Source organism: Myotis daubentonii, chromosome 1 (assembly GCF_963259705.1).
Source record: "Myotis daubentonii chromosome 1, mMyoDau2.1, whole genome shotgun sequence".
NCBI lineage: Eukaryota > Metazoa > Chordata > Mammalia > Chiroptera > Vespertilionidae > Myotis > Myotis daubentonii.
Genome location: NC_081840.1, coordinates 11206279 through 11225809, shown reverse-complemented (window position 1 = coordinate 11225809; position 19531 = coordinate 11206279). Strand labels below are relative to the sequence as shown.

The 19531-nt window shown below is 37.9% G+C and overlaps 1 protein-coding gene across 13 annotated transcripts in view; it reads right to left on the bottom strand.

Moving 5' to 3' along the window:
- The window catches only part of EML5 (EMAP like 5), a 102796-nt gene that overhangs the window by 58251 nt on the left and 25014 nt on the right, over window positions 1-19531 (bottom strand). For 12 of the 13 annotated variants that reach the window (XR_009451910.1, XR_009451911.1, XM_059688437.1 and 9 more), the window contains 11 exons: window positions 19051-19307; window positions 17208-17420; window positions 13651-13818; window positions 12876-12982; window positions 12273-12391; window positions 10859-11045; window positions 8371-8476; window positions 5425-5518; window positions 4730-4830; window positions 1606-1808; window positions 867-978 (listed from right to left, as the gene is read on the bottom strand). Coding sequence is in view for 11 of the 13 variants with exons in the window: in XM_059688437.1 (XP_059544420.1) it covers window positions 867-978; window positions 1606-1808; window positions 4730-4830; window positions 5425-5518; window positions 8371-8476; window positions 10859-11045; window positions 12273-12391; window positions 12876-12982; window positions 13651-13818; window positions 17208-17420; window positions 19051-19307 (1667 nt within the window). In the remaining 2 variants the exon portion in view is untranslated. The remainder of the gene's footprint in view (window positions 1-866; window positions 979-1605; window positions 1809-4729; window positions 4831-5424; window positions 5519-8370; window positions 8477-10858; window positions 11046-12272; window positions 12392-12875; window positions 12983-13650; window positions 13819-17207; window positions 17421-19050; window positions 19308-19531) is intronic. The other variant, XM_059688446.1, reaches the window with a different exon arrangement.

Here is a 19531-nt window from a genome sequence, read left to right as displayed (position 1 = left end):
GAGATGATAAAAATGCCTTATCAATTAGTAATTTTTTCTTTTTTACTTAAAGGAAGCACTTTTATGGCTTCTTTTTGGCATGCCTGAGTTGCCCCATTACTACTTTTGTGCTTTGGGGCCATTATTAAGTAAAATAAAGGTTCCTTGAACACAAAAACTGATTCTACAACAGTGGATCTAATAGCCGAGGTGGTTAAGTGACTCAAGGGTGGAGAGCATATACAGCATGGTGACTCTGGACAGAGGAAAGATCCATATCCCAGGCAGCACTGAGCAGAAGAGCACGAGATGTCATCACAATACTCAGAACAGCACCAATCTAACACTTACGAATTGTGCATTTCTGAAATTTCCCATTTAATATTTTGAGACCAATGTTCCCCACAGGTAACTGCAACTGTAAAACTATGGCTAAGGGGGGACGACTGCACTAGCATATAGAAAGGAAGGCCTGGAGGTCAGAGTGTGACTCGGTGGCTGAATGTGCTGAGAGAAAGGGTGAAGCAGAGGAGGGCCTGCAAGGCTGGACAGGCAGGGTCACTACAACACCGAGAGGAAACCAAACAAACTCCTGATTGGTGGTAAACGTGATGTTCAGGTGGCAATTTTCTTTGGAAAATTAAAAATGTTAAAAATTAACACTAATAATCTTGTTTTTGGTTAACGTTTTACCACGTATGTCACAGATAACAGTTTGAAAGGACAACAGTGATTCTAGCATTCAGTTAAGTGGCTTCTCCCATTTAGCTCTGATGCCTGTCTAGTAACAAAGGAACAATTTACTGCATGTGCTCTACCTCAGTGACCACAGGTGTTAATGAGCCATTACTCTTTTTTCCTACAAAGTAAATTAAATCTCAAATCACCTTTAGATCCTGGGGCCAAAGCAGCTCTTTTTATAGCATAGGTCTTGAGACATCTCTCAAAGGAGTCATCCCAAAGTGCGACTACACCATCTTTTCCTCCAGTAACAAATCCCTACAAAAGTAAAGGTGTCAAGTTAATAAAAATCCAAATATTTCAAAACAATAAGCCTCTTTGTATTGAAAAATTCTAGAGGAAAGAACATTTATAGGTAAAAGTTACTGGTTGTAATAAATGGAAATTAGTATAAGAATCCACTGCATGTTTTTAAACTTCAATATGGAGCCTGCAAAAATTTTTACAGTGACACGATACATGCAACTTTTAGGACAGGACTTTAAAAGCACAGTTTGTAAGTTGGAACCAAAAGGTAGCGCTACTACTTTCAGCAGGTCACATCTATTCTCCTGGAGGCTTCATAATCCTATCCTTTAAAAAGAAAGGTTAGTACCAGGAGCTACCTTATAGGGCATGGTGATAATATATAACACACTTAAACAATTTCTGACCCATAGTAAGTGATTAATACATATTAACTTAGACTTTTTTTAAAACAGCAGACCTATTTCACTCTGGGTTCAGGCATTTGAAAGAGGAATAAAACAAGGTCAGGTAGACTAGCTCACAGATTACTACTGAGTGGCTCAACCAAGCTGAATGCCACTGTCCCTTTACTTGTTAAAATGCTCTACACTGCAAGATCAAATTCTGTTGAACTTAAGATATCTTTAGATGACTTACCTTTTCCAATGCATGCATACTGAATACGGGCCCATCATGTGCCTTAACTGTTTTTACAAGAAAGATGTCTCTCCAGATGCACACATCTCCTGTGGACGTTCCAGAAAAAGCCATCTCTTCCGTCCATCCATACACCGCACACATCATTGTTTCATTCTTCCCCAGTGTGCCTATGTAGCCTTTTCTGCCAACCAATCCTCCCCCTGGGTCACAAAAATATGATGAAAGTACCACTTTTAAATATATAACGTAAGACAGTAAAATTCCTTCTGTTGTTGTTCACATAGAAAGACATGGAACAAAAAGAAGAGTTAAAAAGAAAAAGACGTTTTCTCAATGAGTGACTTGAGCAACACCTTGTCTGGCTGAGGCAGACATAGTTAGGGTTGCCCTCCGGCCATAGCCTTTTTTTTTTAGCCCTCACTTGAGGATATATTTGATTTTGAGAGAGAGGAAGGAACAGATGGATGGAGAGAGAGAGAGAAACATCGATGTGAGAGGAACATCCATCAGTTGCTTCCCATGCACCTTAACTGAGGATCAAACTCACACCACAACCTTGGACATAAATCTCCAATTGAAAGGATAAACTATTGTTCGGAGGTGTTTTAGTACATAGATAAGAAGAGAAATTGATTAATAATAGGAGGGGAGAGTTGAAAGGTTTTTGTTGAGTTACTTATCTAAGAAGGAGAAGTAACACTGCCTTAAATGCTGAAAGGAAAGACAGTAGAGGAAAAACGGATGATGTGGGAGAGAAAGGGGCGAAGAGCTTGGAGTGATGTCCTTGAGTAAGTGAGAGGAAAAGGAATCTAGTGCCCGTGGGAGGGCTGGCCTTCACTAGAGCGTGGACCATGCATCTAGAGCAGGGTGGCGAACTCTGGGCTCGGGGCCACATCCTGCACCACCTGCTTTTGTAGGGCTCCCACTGGAGCAGCTTTGCACCGAGAGCTGCAGAGGCCACGCCTGTTTCCTTCTCTGCTCTCTGACTTTTGGCTGCTAGACAGCAGCTCCCAGGGCTTGAGCTGGTCACCATCTACAGGACTTTGCTAATGGCAACTGCTGGGCCCCTAACAGTGGAATCACAGTCTAGGAGCTGCCTTGCCGCTGGCCAGCTGCCCACGTTGAGAAGGCAGGCCTCTCCGGGAGGATCTATGTGTCACTGAGGCAGAGGGAGGCTGACATGGTCCCCACCCCAACCTGCCAGTCCCCTTCACCATCGCAGGCTGATCTTGGAGACAATGTCTCTAGTTAATGGCCTCTGGGTGCAAACTGATAAGGCAGGGCAGGAGTTCTCTCTCTTGTTCTATAAATACCAATGCAATATGGTTGATCTTGGGCCTGGAAAGTCTAAAATAGTTACTCTCTGGACATTTAGAGAAAGAGTTTAGCACTCCTGGTTTAGACAACCATTAGTTCGGTTTTCTGACACACACAGTATAACAAGGTCATGTCACTGTTGCACTAGAAAAACTTTCAGTGGCTCCTTGCCCCCACCAGCCATGGAGGAGAGTTAAAATTCCTTAGAGGAGAGATTAATAATAATTCATAACTTTGAATCCTCAAAGCCTACATCCAGAATAGGAGGTAAGAATCTCCCCTTAGCCTCAGGATTAAGTAATCTGTAACTTAATTTACATAAAGCTATGCATTTAGAGGGTTAGGCAGCACTTAAGACTAATAAATGATCATTTCCCACTTGGCTAGTACACTCTGTGGATCAGAACCCCAAAAGTGAGGATGGCTGAAAGGCACACCAAAGTCTTATCATTTATCCATTTATGATTCAGTTTCAGGTCTACTATATGTCTTCTCAAACTTAAGGAAAGAAGTTATTCAATTGAACATCTTTTAATTTTAAGGCTATTTACTTTCTTTAAGTCTCTTATTTCAAAAATAATTATAGTTCTTTTCAATAGAAATAATAAGCATTATGTGCTTGCTAATTGCAATTCCAAGTAACGAAAACACGCAAATTTAAAGTTTTGTTTAAATGTATAGGAATGAAAATTACAAATATGAAAATACTTCTTTTACTTTGTAAATGTGTATACACTATGATCAGATGAGTTTGTGAAGTATTAAATCCCTGAAAACTGATTTGTGTTCTATGTGGTTTACAATTTGAAAGTTACTTGAACTTGGAAAATGTCTTCACGAAGCCTTTTCTTTCCTAATATATGTTTCACTTCTTCCTATATTTACATATTTTATCTGAAAGGTTTAAGAGTACTGAGACTTTGATGTCAAATTGCTGGAATTTGTAAGTATACTAATCTATGTGGAAAAGAGACATTTTCATTTTAAAATGTGAATTCCACAGTTACTGATTTCCAGGTACAAATAACTAAAGTAATAAAATAGTCCATTTCTATGTCATTTCATAGCATATAAAGAATTTTTTAAAAATATCTTTAACAAGCCGAAACCGGTTTGGCTCAGTGGATAGAGCGTCAGCCTGCAGACTGAAAGGTCCCAGGTTCGATTCCGGTCAAGGGCATGTACCTTGGTTGCGGGCACATCTCCAGTGGGAGATGTGCAGGAGGCAGCTGATCGATGTTTCTCTCTCTCATCGATGTTTCTAACTCTCTATCTCTCTCCCTTCCTCTCTGTAAAAAAATCAATAAAATATATTTAAAAAAATATCTTTAACAAAAAAAGGACTTCAGACATCACTTAGTTAATTTCATAAGTTGCATCCTTTTGCAAATATGAATACTACATCAATGCAGTCAATAAATGATGATAAAATAAATCTTATATTTGTTTAAAATGTATCAAGGCAACTCTGAATCACTTTTTTAAAAATTAACTTTTTATTTTGAATAATCTTATATTTTCATAAAAGATGCAAAGATAACATGGTGATCTCATATACAGTACTTATTGTTTCCCCAAATGTTAATATACATTCCAATAGGCTACTTATCAAAAACTAAGAAACCAACATGTTTGCTGTATTACCATTAACTGAACTTTAGACTTCATTCAGATTTCACCTGTTTTTCAACTCTCTTTTCTGTTCCAGGATCCAATCTATAATATAACATTATACTTAGCTAAATCACTTAGAAAAGTAGTAACTTCCTAAATTTCAAAGAAATAAAAAGAAGCACTTCCTTACCTGCTCTACGCCAAAATTTCATGTGTTTAATTCCAGCTGTAATCAATTTATCAGGCACGTAGGGGTTCATCTTCACGACAAAAATCTTATCTTTACTGCCTCTGAAATAAATACCAAAATGTTTGAATTCTAAGCTAAACCTCTCCTGTGATAATCTGCCTAATCCATACCCTATCTCGATTGCCCCATTACTAAATGGTTGGCCCACATGACTCTCAGGTTTGGGCTATGTAATCATGCATTTGTACCTAAATTATTTCATCATTATTTTAATTTACTATTAACTCTAATCAGCAGAATCTTAAAAGAAAGGAACAGTTAAAATTTGACTTCTTTTGCATGATACCTACTATATAACACTATGCATTGGGAATGCTATTTGTGGCATGAGTGAATTAAAGATAATTTAAAAAAATATTTTGCTCTAGCTTAATATAGCCTTTCCAAATACAAAGTTGCTCTTAAGCTATCTTTTATTTGGGCATTGTCTATATACTCCAAAAAAAGGCATTTTTCTGTATTTTCTTAATGCTTTAATGTCTTACTTTGAGGAACAAAAAGTTAAAAAAAGATAATCTGACACTTGACTATTTCCTACTTCAAAGAAATTGTTAATATTTTTTATTATTAAAATACAAGCTCATTGTAGAAAGTAATTTCAGTATTTTGCAATGTACTATCAACCTTTTCCCTACCTTGCTATTGAAAGTTTCTCGCCTTTCTTCCAGTCCCACAGCACAACAGTGTGGCTCTCATCTATTCCAACCGATGCCAAACGTTTCCCATCCGCTGACAATTAATCAGAGAAACATGCTGACCATTAAATTCAGAAGATAAAAACCATCCAGTACATAAAAATCACAGCATCATATTTAAACTTTTATAAAAAATGTGAAATGCTAGGTATACATACAGCTATAAAAAGCACACCAGAATTTATAAGGGGAGGAGAATTATTTCTCAATGCATATCTGCTGACATTTTCTCTCATTTCATTCACCTTACCCCCCAGGATGAGATGGGGGAAAGGAAGAAGATTAGAAAAGTGGGAAAAAAAGATTTAAAAAATGAGAAGGAAAAACTAAGAAAGAAGAAAGGAAGAAAACATTCACTTCAACTAAATTCACCATAAGAACTCTATCCCATATAATAAAAGGGTAATATGCAAATTAACCCTAATGGCAGAATGACCTGGAATGACTAGTTGCTATGACGCACACTGACCACCAGGGGCACACTCAATGCAGGAGCTGCCCTTGGTGGTCAGTGCGCTCCCACGGAGGAGCTCTGCTCAGCCATAAGCCGGGCTAATGGCTGCGAGTGCAGTGGCGGTGGCAGGAGCTTTTCCCACCTCCTTGGCAGAGCTAAGAATGTCCAACTGTGCCTTAGGCCAGAGAATTGGGCCTAAGCCATCAGTCGGACATCCCCCAAGGGCTCCCAGGCTGCCAGAGGGATGTGTGAGTGCCAGCTTATGCCCGATCCCCCAGGGAGCGAGCCTAACGTGGCAGATGAACAACCCCTGAAGGCTCCCAGGCTGCCAGAGGGATGTGTGAGAGCCGGCTGAGGCCTGATCCCCTGGGAAGCAGGCCTAAGCTAGCAGGTGGACATCCCCCGAGGGGTCCCAAACTGCAAGAGGGCGCAGGCCAGGCTGAGGAATGCCCTCCTCCCCGAGTGCACAAATTTTCGTGCACCGGGCCTCTAGTTTATATATATAAAAGCCTAGGTGACCATTACGACTGGACAACCAGATGACTGGCCAGCAGCTATGATGTGCACTGACCACCAGGGGGCAGATGCTCAATGCAAGGGCTGCTCCCTGGTGGTCAATGTGCTCCCACAGCTGACCTCCCATGGCCAGCCAACCTCCTGCAGTCCCTCCCTCCGGCCGGCTCTGATTGGGACTGGGCGAGATGGCCCCGGTCAGCCAGGAGGGACCCCACCCATGCACAAATTTGTGCACCGGGCCTCTAGTTGTAATATAAAGACTCATAGTGATTATGAAAAGTTAATCAAGTGAAAAAGATGTATTTACAATCACATATTGCCATTAATATGACTATTTTTAGTAAAGGCCAATTAGTTTGTTATACCATCAAGCAACAAGTAATAAATGTGTCAAATGACTGAGGTAAGTTAGTCAAGCTGACAGGTGTGCATGTGTTTATAAGTTATAAAGGCTCAAGCTGCAAGAAAATGTTTGCCACTCTGCCATACTTTTAAAAATATATTTTTTATTGAATTTTAGAGAGAGAGGAAGAGAGAGAGAAACATTGACAGGCTTCCTCCTACATGCTCCCTACCAGGGATTAAATCTGCAACCCGGGCATGTGCCCTGACTGGGAATCTAGCTGGCAACCTTTAGGTGCATGGGTCTATGCCCAACCGAGCAACACTGGCCATGGCTCTGCCATGGTTTTGAAAACCCCAATCAGTTCATTATCACAAGCAGGGGTATTTTTCCTTATGACTTCCCTGGTTTGCCATTTATTCTCTTACTAGAGGCTCAGTGCACGAAATTTGTGCACTGGAGGTGGGGGGTGGGGTGGGGCGGGGTGTCCCTCAGCCCAGCCTGCACCTCTCCAATCTGGGATCCCTCTCACAATCCAGGACTGCTGGCTCCCAACCACTCTCCTGCCTGCCTGCCTGATCACCCCTAACCACTCCCCTGCCAGCCTGATTGACACCTAACTGCCCTCCCCTGCTGGCCCAGTTGCCCCCAACTGCCCTCCCCTGCCAGCCCGGTTGCTTCCAACTGCCCTCCCCTGCAAGCCTGGTTGCCCCCAACTGCCCTCCCCTGCCAACCCAGTCGCCCCCAACTGCCCTCCCCTGCTGGCCTGATTGCCCACAACAGCCCTCCCCTGCCGGACATCTTGTGGTGGCCATCTTGTGGCCACATGGGGGTGGCCATCTTGTGCGAGGGCATGATGGTCAATTCAGGCATATTATCTCTTTATTATATAGGATTTCTTGACTTGTAGCAGATCGCAGAATGTGTAAACACTTTTCCCCCAAAAGTCTCTACTATAAATAATTCAATTATCACTTTAGTCAAAGCAGCAGAAAGCACAAATTGACTGTTTCTTAATATAAAATTCTCTATTAATGGCACCCCGTTTCCTGATCCACAGCCTAGCTTTCCTTGTAGATCTGTTTTTGTATTGTGAGCTATCTATAATTGTTAAACTTTTACATGTACAACAGACCTAACATGATCTGAAATTATTTAGATTAGACAGCTTGGAATTGTCACTTCATAGAAATGTTATAAAAGAAATATTTCAGGTCTCACCTCTTTCTTAGCTTTCACCCTAAACATTTTCAAAGTCTACTTTGTGGCTATGACACCGAGGTCAGTCTGCCCAAAGTGGAAGCTATATACTGCTAGTAGTGACTGAGATAATTTTAGACATTACACAAACATTTTTATTTTAATAGAAACATATTTATGTTAATGGGTATCAGAAATTATACTCATTGAATTATAATTATAAAATAGCCAGAAAACCCACACTAATTGGTCCTAATTGGTCGGGAAAAGAATATGCACATTTGGCAGATCTAAGAAACAATGATTTAGACTAAAATGCTATGTATTGTCTCTGCATTTTTATCATTCTTACTAGGATAGAAAACAGCCTTACCTGAGAAATCAACAGCACAGACACCATATTGGTGGTAGCCCTTTAATATAGACAATGGTTTAATGGTCTCTGTATCCCATATGTGAATTGAGGGATCCCTACCTACCTACAATAGAAAGAATTTTAAGTTATTTTATACAAATTATTTATTTTCGTATCTTTCTAAGAGGAAATAAAACAAATTTTATATAGTCTTTTTTGTATTTGCTATTGACATTTATCAAATGAAAAACATAAATTAAACTGTATATGTGACTATTTTTCTGATGTTTGTTGAAGAGCTAATAAGGCTAGGCTCAGTGTTTCTAGCAATATCCTAGGACTATGTGACTCCTAAATCTTATCTTATGCTTCACCAATAAAGATAGTGTGACCGGACACCCACTATTGGCAGTGTTCCTATGAGAGATATAGTTAAGCACTAAGATATTAAGGTAAATTTTTCACACTCAACTGTGTGCAACAAGGTATTTTCACACTGTGGGACAAGAAGATATTTTCAGTTAAATAAGAACATCTGGTACTATATGCTTAATGAAGATGAAAATGTTGGGAAGAAAATCATGGAAGAGATGATACTTGACTTGGGTCTTGCAGGTCTTGAATAAAAGAGAAGCAAGCACTTCTAGCCTCGTACAATGGTGTAAGCAAGGATCAGAGGGGTTAAAGCACCAAGCAGGTACACAAGGCTCTGAATAAACAATTTCACTGCAGCACTCTATCACCTACCTTTTAATTTGGTTTATGACGTTTGCTAAAGCACAGGAAAACTATCAATCCCCTCCCCCTCTAAAGAAGTGCCTTTATTTACCGAGCTTAGGAAAGGAAAAGAAACTAGAAAAAGGAAATTTCAAAACAGGTCTTTAGGGAGGGCCCAGGTGCAGTGAGTGGTGGGTCCAGCTGGAGTCTTGCCCTCACTGGTGGTCACTTCCTGGGTGAGAGAACAGTTCTCCCCCAGTCTCTCTACCTGTCCCCTTTGGGCCCTAGCGACTGGCCCGAACGACTTCTCATCTCTCGGTCAGCCCTGTCGCCCTGCGTCAGCTTTCATCGTAAAGAGTTTCATAATTGCCAAGAACTTCCTCTTGGGAGGACTTGCTCCATTTACAGTCTGGAGTTTCACCATTAGGGACCACAACGTTGAGGGTGCTGTTAATCTGGTTATACTTAAGGATGTGATCCTGGAGGTGAGAGATGGCCACATGCTAACCTCGATCGGCCAGGGCTTCAGTCCGTTGTCTATGAGGAGCCATATAGGATGATGCCAGTTGCCCAGCCCCCCACCCAAATTATATCCTAGGAAGTATATTTACACAGTGTTTGAAGCTGGACAGAATAAGGGCTTTACTACTTATTAGTTGAAAATTATTTCATTTCTTTAATCCTAAACTTAAGCATTTATACACTGGAGAAAGTGGTTTCACTCTCCTTGAGGTGAGAATAAAATAAATATACTTTAAGAAACTAGTAAAGTCCTGACATACAGTAAGAATCTATAAACATTACCCCTTTTCTTTTTTTTAATATATATTTTATTGATTTTTTACAGAGAGGAAGGGAGAGAGATAGAGAGTTAGAAACATCGATGAGAGAGAAACATCGATCAGCTGCCTCCTGCACATCTCCCACTGGGGATGTGCCCGCAACCAAGGTACATGCCCTCGACCGGAATCGAACCTGGGACCCTTCAGTCCGCAGGCCGACGCTTTATCCACCGAGCCAAACTGGTTTTGGCAACATTACCCCTTTTCATCCTTCTCTAAGAATGTCTATATAGAGAGGTATCAGTTAAGGCTTATCTTAGTGTTTTCTATTTCAATATTTCTGCTTTGTACTTTGGTAAACTTGAAGAGGTTCCTATCATGGTTGTAAAACAAAAGCATACTGATCCTGTCTGTCATAGAACATTTGTTAGGTAACTTATTATAGTATTTTAGATAACCTAAATAAACTGTATTTCTAGTCTTTATGTTTTCTGTAATTTTTACTCACAAATTTTTAAAAATTAATATCCTCACAGGAAGAAGATAAGCCAGAGCTCTTTAGTTCCAAATTCAAATTAAAATAACAATAACTAAACCTCTAAGGAAAACTGTAGGGGAAAAGTTAGGGTAGATTTTATTTGTAATATGAAAATAAAATCCCATTCTAAAGAATTCTTCACTATTTTTTTGTTGTTGTTCTCAATCCTCACCTGAGGATTTTTTTCCCATTGTTTTCCAGAGAGAGTGGAAGGGAGGGGGAGAGACAGAGAGAAACATCAATGTGAGAGAGATACATCAACTGGTTGACCAGAATCGAGCCCGCAACCCTTCAGTCCACGGGCCAACGCCTCTAACCACTGAACCAAATCGGCTAGGGCCGTAATTCTTTACTCTTTATTTCCTAGAATACAAAAGATAGATTTTTAAAAAGTGGACTTACCTAACTTTAAAGCCAAACAAAGGTCTAAACTATCTGACCTGTTATAACAGTTTTTCAGAGGACCTACCTGGCCTGTTGCCACATAGTCTTTCAAAGGATGGATAGCCAGGCAGAGAATATCATCATCATGACCCAGGTAGAAGCGCTGTGTGTTCTGTTGTCGATTATAAATGACACCCACTGCTGCCACATGGTACACAATTTCACCAATTTGAGTATAAAACAGATTACTTCGACAGTCATAACCTCTGTAACTAAACACAGAAAACATATAACATGAACTTTGGCCTTGATCTGATAAATATGGACTATATAAAGGAAAAGGAGGTATACCTTTTGGGTCATTCAATTTCTAATTTTATAAGATACTAAGCCATTAAAACAAAATACAAAATCTCAGGTCACATAAACTTTTATGAACTGCTCTAATTACAAATAGCTAAATCCAAGCTACACTATTGAATTTAAAAAAACTCAAGGTAGAGGTAAATAGTACACTACTAGTTGCATTTAAGTACAGTATTAAATTTGCATATAATAAAACAAAAATAGATGCTTTTTATAAGTGAAAGGGTACAGAAAAGAATATATATTTGTATATTGTCTGTACATGCATAAATATTTCTGGAACTAAGTAACAGTGGTTGTTCTTGGTGCGGGGAAATGATGGCTGGAGAGCAGGGGTGGGTGGAGGAGTTTTAAAGTGTACTCTTTTATACACATTGTTGAACTATGAGAATATAATATATATTCCAAAAATAAATTTAAGCAATTTTAAGATATTATACTCATCTGGAAAAAAGTAGTCAAATCTTCCTAAAATGGTTATTACAGTTCCATTTATAGCAACCTTTCTTTGCACGTCAAAGAAAATCAATTCATAAAATATAACTGCATGGCAATACTGCCTATTACCATGGGAGAAAAAATACTTTTGCTAAATAAATCCTTTTTGCAATCCTTGAAAGCACTACCACTGGGTGAGGAGAAACAAAAGAGTTGGATTGGAGAATCTGTTGTTCCAGGGTGAAAGGTGAGACCTGTACTGCCAAACGTTCTCAGGCAACCCAGAAACGGTATTTCATCGAAATTAAAATGTGAAGGCCAAGGTGCTCAGGCCAATTGAATCCACAATATCATTCCAAATCAGACGCATGCAGAGGTGAGGATACTCTCTTACATTTTACTACTCATCTGTTTACAGACAGGCGATCCATTTCTATAAATATAAAGCTTTCATAAAACAAATTAATTTTTATTTAATATACACTTACACAGTGCTTATCATGTACCAGACAACTTCTAAGTCATAACTATTTACTTATTTACTCGTCATCAGAACACTATGAAGTAGATACTGTTATTTCCATTTACAGATGGGGAAACAGAGGCACTAAGAGGTTGTGTGACTTGCTCAAAGTCACACAGCTAATAAATGTAAGCCCAAATTCAAACATAAAAGAAAAACTGTTGTTTTATACCCATGAACAAAGTGTAATCGAATACTATTTCCTGGAGCCCGCTCTCTTCTTTTAGAAGTGCCACTTTTTTGTTTCTCTTTGTATTGTTCTTTAAGCTGAGGTAGATCTTCTTTGTAAACCTTTAAATAATGTAGAAATGTTTTTAGAATATATATTAACAAAGGTTTTCACAGATTCCTGATGTAACTTTCAGACATCGTGTTTACTACTGATTACTAAAGTTTTAACAACTGTCTTAAATAGGAAGGTACTTTATGAAACTTACTTCCTTGGGAAGAACAAACTAATTTATATTTTCTATGTAACACTGACAAGTGCATATTTAATGTTCCATGATTTTTTTGTACTTCTTAAGAGAATATTTTAAAGGGAATAAATAGAAGTGTACTGTGACGAAAAAGCTATAGGTAAATAAAATACAGGCACACTTAATCTATCAAGCACTTACTACCAAAGAACACTTCACAAAAGTTTAACTCCTAAAGAGGGAAAACAAATGGCCACATATTTCTTGGAAAATTAAAAACCACAAAAGATAACAGATGAGCAATCAACAGGGAGTTAAGAGGAAAAAGAAACTAGACTTTTTCAGGGAAAAATTACCTGCCGACGGTAAGTGAGCTGTGTCTCTTGTTCAATTTCAGAATCCAGTTCTGGAACATCAGACAGATCTGAATCTGATTCATCACTGTTAGAGTCAGCCAGACTTTCTGTAATTTTAGGAAATGAAACATTATTTGTTTAAGAAAGATCCATTTTCAAAGCAGCACCGTAAAATTAATGATTAAGAGCTGACTGTGCTGATAAGCCATAAACACTCAGATGAAATTACCCATTCAAGTGACACAGATGTCAGTAAACTGTACTACAGGTTACCTTCCTCCCCACTCACTGCACACTCAATAGCTCCTTTAAGTGCCCTCACTCTCCCCAACGACTGCTACATCAAATTTAAATCTGTGCAAATATAAGTGAATACAATCTAAAATTAACATGAAAATAATCTAATCTATAATTAGCTAGAAAATACTATGATTAACAGATGATTGACATTAAATAACTTTTCTTTGGGGAAAAAAAAAACTATATACAGAACCTAGATACCCATCTCCCATAGAATACATTAAATGTTTGTTCTGCCAATGTAACTGTCTCTTCATCCATCATTTCATAGATTAAAATGCAACCAAATCTACTTTGTATTCCAGGCTCTGTGAAATCTGACTTTAAACATATAGACCTCATAGTCTAATTTAAAATTTCCAGTAATATACTATACCATAAGGCTAGATTACATTTCAACAGTAAAATGTTATTTGGGGATTACTGAAGAGTTATTTGACAGAGAAATTGTCAGGCAGTGAGTACTGCTACTCACCTTGGGGTGCTATGTGAAGAGCATCTTTTAGTTTTCTTTCAGGAATAAATCTCCACTGAAAGACGGCGTGATCTGCTCCACCGATAGAAATAACCCACTGATGATCATGTGACCATCTGACATTAGTTACGTGAGCCGAATGGCCAATATATTTTCTAAACTTGGCCCCTATAACAAAAAATATACCTTTCAGTTGATAAACAAATGCCAACACAAAAAACCACCTCAAAAAATAATTTCTATACCTGAACCAATGCATCCTTCTTCCATTATCTTAATTATGATCAAAGGAAAATGTTAATTCAAAATTTGTTGGATAAACAAATATGAGTCTACATCAAGGATGTAAATCTTTGTTCTACTGATTCACAATATAATTTAATAGGAACCACAGGGCTGGGAGGCATGATCTTACTGCTTTGAAAAAAGCCTGCAAGCCACAAGATCAATTGATTTCATATTAACATATTTGAATGTTTTGCATTGAGGCCTTTGGTCTTAAGTGACATTGAAACCAGTCTACTCCACCCCCCACCACTCTCAGCCCCAGCAGCCACAGGATCCTTTTAAAACTTCAGTCATCAACAAAATACTAGCAAACCTAATAAGCAACATATAAAAGGGATTACACAACATGACCAAATGGGATTTATGCCAGGAAAGCATTGGTTGATTCAACATACAAAAACTAATCAATGTAATATGCCACATTAATCAAAATAAAATATGCCCAGTGGTTGTCCCAACAACTGTCCTTTATAGTCATGTTTAAATCTCTACATTTTGTATACTATCCTTCAGTATGAGTTTGCCTGGTGTTTCTTCATGATTAGATTCAGATGCCATTTTTGGCATAGGCAGTGTTGGGTCCTTCTGGATATATCACTTCAACGGGCTCCGTGCTATCACTAATGATGTCAGGTGATATCATCTGGTTAAGGTGGTATGCACCAGACTCTGTCAAGTGTAACGGAATTGTTTTACTTTGTGGTGAGCTTTTTAAAAATGTGTAATGGAAACCATTTCTGTGGATCTAAGTTTAGAATACATTCTCCATATCCTGCTTAAATAAATCTGATATTTGGCAACATATACACAATCCTGTTAAAGCACACTGGGTAGTCCAGCCGGTTTGGCCCAGTGGATAGAGCATCGGCCTGTGGACTGAAGGATCCCTGGTTCGATTCCAGTCAAGGGCACATGCCTCGGTTGCGGGCTTGATCCCTAGAAGGGGGCATGCAGGAGGCAGCCAATCAATGATTCTCTCTCATCATTGATGTTTCTATTTCTCTCTCCCTCTCCTTTCCTCTCCGAAACAAAAACATTAAATAAATAAATAAACAAACAAACAAACAAATAAATAAATAAATAAATAAAGCACACTGGGTATATAAGGTTTGGCTTCATTTTGATAACATTTTAAAACTTTTATGTTAAGTTACAGAAGGCCTGAATTACTTATGGATGCACTTTCACATGCATCTAGGAAGCGAACACCTCATAGGCAGGGATCAACAACATGGCACAGCTGGCAGCACCTGGAACTCACCACTTTAGAGGCACCACAGAAATAATCAGCCTAGGCTTTGAGGAAAACTGGGCCCTTATGTTGGAATCAGTGGACTGCTTATTTGAATAAAACTATTTCAGCTGTTCCCATAATCACCTTTTACTAAAACTGCATTTAACAGTTGTCCAAAGCTTTTAACAACCAGATTAAAATGATTACTGCCTCTGCTATAGGTGGCAATGCTCTAGAAGTACACTCACTGCACCTAATATAAAGCCCCATACAACAGGGGAGCGCTCTCTGTAAGTTCAAACCTCTAAAGAAATTGTGCTTTCCCTGAGTAGCAAGTATGCTTTTTTAAAAATATAGCTAAAATTAATTTGGTTTCCAGGAAGCTCACATTTCATTTTGATATTTGACTACTATTGTTTTCTTTATTTCTTTTTTACTGATGTGAGAGAGAAACATCGATTTGTTGTCCCACTTATTTACGCGTTCATTGATTCTAGTATGTGCCATGATTGGGGAATCAAACCTGCAATCTTGGTTCATCAGGATGACGGCCAAACTAAGTGAGCAATCCAGCCGGGGCCTACTGTTATTTTTTTATCTGGTTTTAATACTATGGTATTTGCTCTGGTACTAATATTTTATTCATACAATTATTTTAGTACTTATGGGCCTGTTATAAGCTGACTCAAATACTTTATGGAACAAGGCATGAAATAAATGACAAATACAGAATTTCATTTATTCCCCAGGACTATGAAAAAAAAATGATTAATATCATCATTTTAGAAGATACCCAAGAAAAAGAGACGATATATAAAAATAACCCCTTAAATCCTAAGAGCAAAATAAAGTAATGAAACAGGAACAGACTCATAGATACTAAGATCAGACTGACGGTTGACAGAGGGGAAGGGGGTTGAGGGACTGGGCAAAAAAGGTGAACGGATTAAGTGCAAATCGGTAGTCACAAAACAGTCACAGGGGTGTAAAGTACAGCACAGGGAATAGTCAATATTGCAATTACTTTGTACAGTGCCAGGTGGGGACTTGAAGTATCGGGGGGGGGGACCACTTTGTAAAGTATATGACTGTCTAACGGTTAGACTCTAACCACTATGCTGTACACCTGAAACTAATACAAAGCAATATTAAATGTAAACTATAATTGAAAAATATTTTATTTTTTGTTAATGCTCACCTGAGGATATTTTTTTCCATTGATTTTTAGAGAGTGGAAAGAAGGGAGGGAGGGGGACAGAGAGAGAGAAAGAGGGAAAGATCAATGTGAAAGAGACACATCATTGCTGCAACCCAGGCATGTGCCTTTGACCAGAAAACTGAATCTGTGACCCTGTGGTGCGTGGGCCGCTACTCTAACCACTGGCCAACACCAGCAAGGACTATAATTGAAAACAACTTTAAATGACTCAATAAATGAATAAATCACTGCCTTCAAAGTAAAAAAAAATAACCCCTATTTCCCCCCATGATTATAGAAAGTAAACAAATGGCAAACAACATATATTAAGGATTAAAAGGAAAACACACTCGCATGTGAGACCAACCAACAAATGAACAGATTCCAAACTATGACATGAACTTGTACAGTTCACTACTTCATCAGAATTCTTGAGAAAAAGACATAAGAAAATGTCACCTAAAAGATATATGTTCAACGAGTTGCATAAATAAAGATAATAAACCATAAGAAAAGAATAAACATCAGTGTACAGTCTGACAATATGAAGCAATTCTGGAAGTGGGAAGAAAAAGAAAGAGATAAAGTATTAGTCCATTCATAATATATGAATTCAAAAATAATTTTCTAATAAAAATGTATGTGAAAAAAAGTAACATGGCAATAATTTTTAATTAGCAAAATAAAAAAGCAGCTAATTTTGCCTATTTTAATGCAACTTCACCAAATTATCAATGCACATATTTTCAAAAATATAAACCCTCTATTTATCTCAAGACTAACTTTTTTGCAAGAACTTAAAAGTCCTATAAAATAGTACTTTGAAAGAAAAATTACCTTTTCTTAAACAAGGATATCGAAATAATTTTACAATTCCATAGTCATCAGCTGTAACTAAAACTTGTCCAATATAGTTTCCATCTACTGAATTTATATCATTAATATCTGAATACTTGGGCCAAATTCCATTTACTTCAAGGCCTGAAACACATGTCCATGAAGCCCAGTGAACACCTTTTGTTTCATCTTTATTTGTCACTTCTTTACCTCCTAAAAAGAAATCAGTCTTAATTTAGTAAGTTATTTCATTTGATTTTTACTAAAGCATAAATTGTATTGATATCATGGTAAACTCCAAAACTTTTAATAGCTTCCCACCCTGCTAGGTGGCTCACTTGGTTGGATTGCAGTCCTGTACACCAAAAGGTGGTCAGGGCACATACCTAGGTTTCGGATTTGATCCCCGGTCAGGGGGCATACAGGAGGCAACCAACTGATGTTTCTTGCTCACATTAATATTTCTCCCTTTTTCTTTCTCCCTTCCTCTCTCTGGGAAAAAAAAATCACCTAAAAAAAACCCCCCACATGTCTGTGGGTGAGGAATTAAAAAAAAAATTAAATAGCCTCCCACTCCACTTAAAAATAGAACCCATGAACATGTTTGTAAATATGGTAAGAAGAGGAGAGAATAAAATGCTAGAAATTTTTAAAAAGCCAAAATTATACTGATTCAGAAACACAAACAGATTTAACTGGATGCAGCTTAGAAGGTTCACCATGTGAAGAATAAAACTAAACCCTATTAAAGTCATGCTACAGATTAGTCACAACAGGGTAAGTTAGAAGAAAGAGCAAAAGCTCTAAGAAAATGACAAATCAAGTACTCAAAAAGAAACCTAAGAAGGTACATGGTTGAGAAAAAGAGAGCTTTTGAAAAGGACTGGGAGGGAAAGACGAGTGGGAAGTAATACATTTACATTAGGTAGCAGGACTTTAGGATTGATTCAATGTTCATTACATACAGATTGTTAGTGAACACTATTGAGATGCATTAATTTAATTATGTAGTTGTATCAAATTAATTATTGCAAAAGTGGCTAATTCACTATCATACTAAAGTACTAAGAATATTTTGCTCTGTTTTAAATCTCTTTTTAAATCTTTGATGAAAACTTTTTCAAATTTAATTTATTAGCTTATTAATATTGGCAACCACAAATACCCAAACAACTTAAGGTTAGACATTTGTAGCAAGTATATAGAAGTTCCACAATAAAAATTGCATTTTTGACTTCCTAACACACACAAGGACTTTACCATATACTGGTACAATGTACATGGTATGGAATTCAACGAAGGTTCTAGATCAAGCATGTCAAACTCAGAGCTAACATGAGCCAAATAAACGAGGTATGTGGCCCATAGGCCACGAGTTCGACATGCTTGTTCTAGATCCTCTAAGCCAGCGGTTCTCAACCCGTGGGTCGCCACCCCTTTGGGGGGTCGAACGACCCTTTCACAGGGGTCGCCTAAGACCATCGGAAAACACATATATAATTACACATTGTTTTTGTGATTAATCACTATGCTTTAATTATGTTCAATTTGTAACAATGAAATTGGGGGTCACCACAACATGAGGAACTGTATTAAAGGGTTGTGGCATTAGGAAGGTTGAGAACCACTGCTCTAAGCAATAAAACTTTAATTAATAACCCAAAAGACTTCAATTAATTAGGGCAGCCTTATGGAAAAGATCATAATGTCCAAAATATTAACTCAGGTCTTCACTGATTTCTTATAGTCAAATATAACTGAACTCTGTTTCTAGTGAAATCCTAGAATAATTTACAGGCACTAAAAATCTATAATTTGTGAATAATGTATTAGAAATTTTTACCTGGCATCCTATAAAAAAGTCTTTTACCATTTCCATCATTAGTCTGCAAGTATCTACTGTCTGAGGACCAGTCCAGATGAGTGATGAAACTAAGTGATCCCACACATTCCCCCATTTTTTTGTAACGCTGAGAAACTCCATAAATATCAACTGAGCTGTCGTTGCATCCAACAGCAAGGTAAGTTCCATCTGGTGAATATTTTAACTCATGAATTGCCTCTTTCCTATCTTTAATATGTACAACTTCCGTCATATCTCTGTAAAGAAAAAAAACATTAAACCATATGAAAAAAGTCACTACAGAATTAGTTGTTTCCAAATGTGTGTAAAATGACTGTGAGGCTGTATCAAGTATTCATAAACAATAAAATAAATGTGAGACAAGTAGTATTAAGGAATAATTATCTTGCTGAACAGAAATATATAAGTACAATATAGTTGGAAACAGGTGAAAAATGCTAAATTTCATTTCCTGAATTAC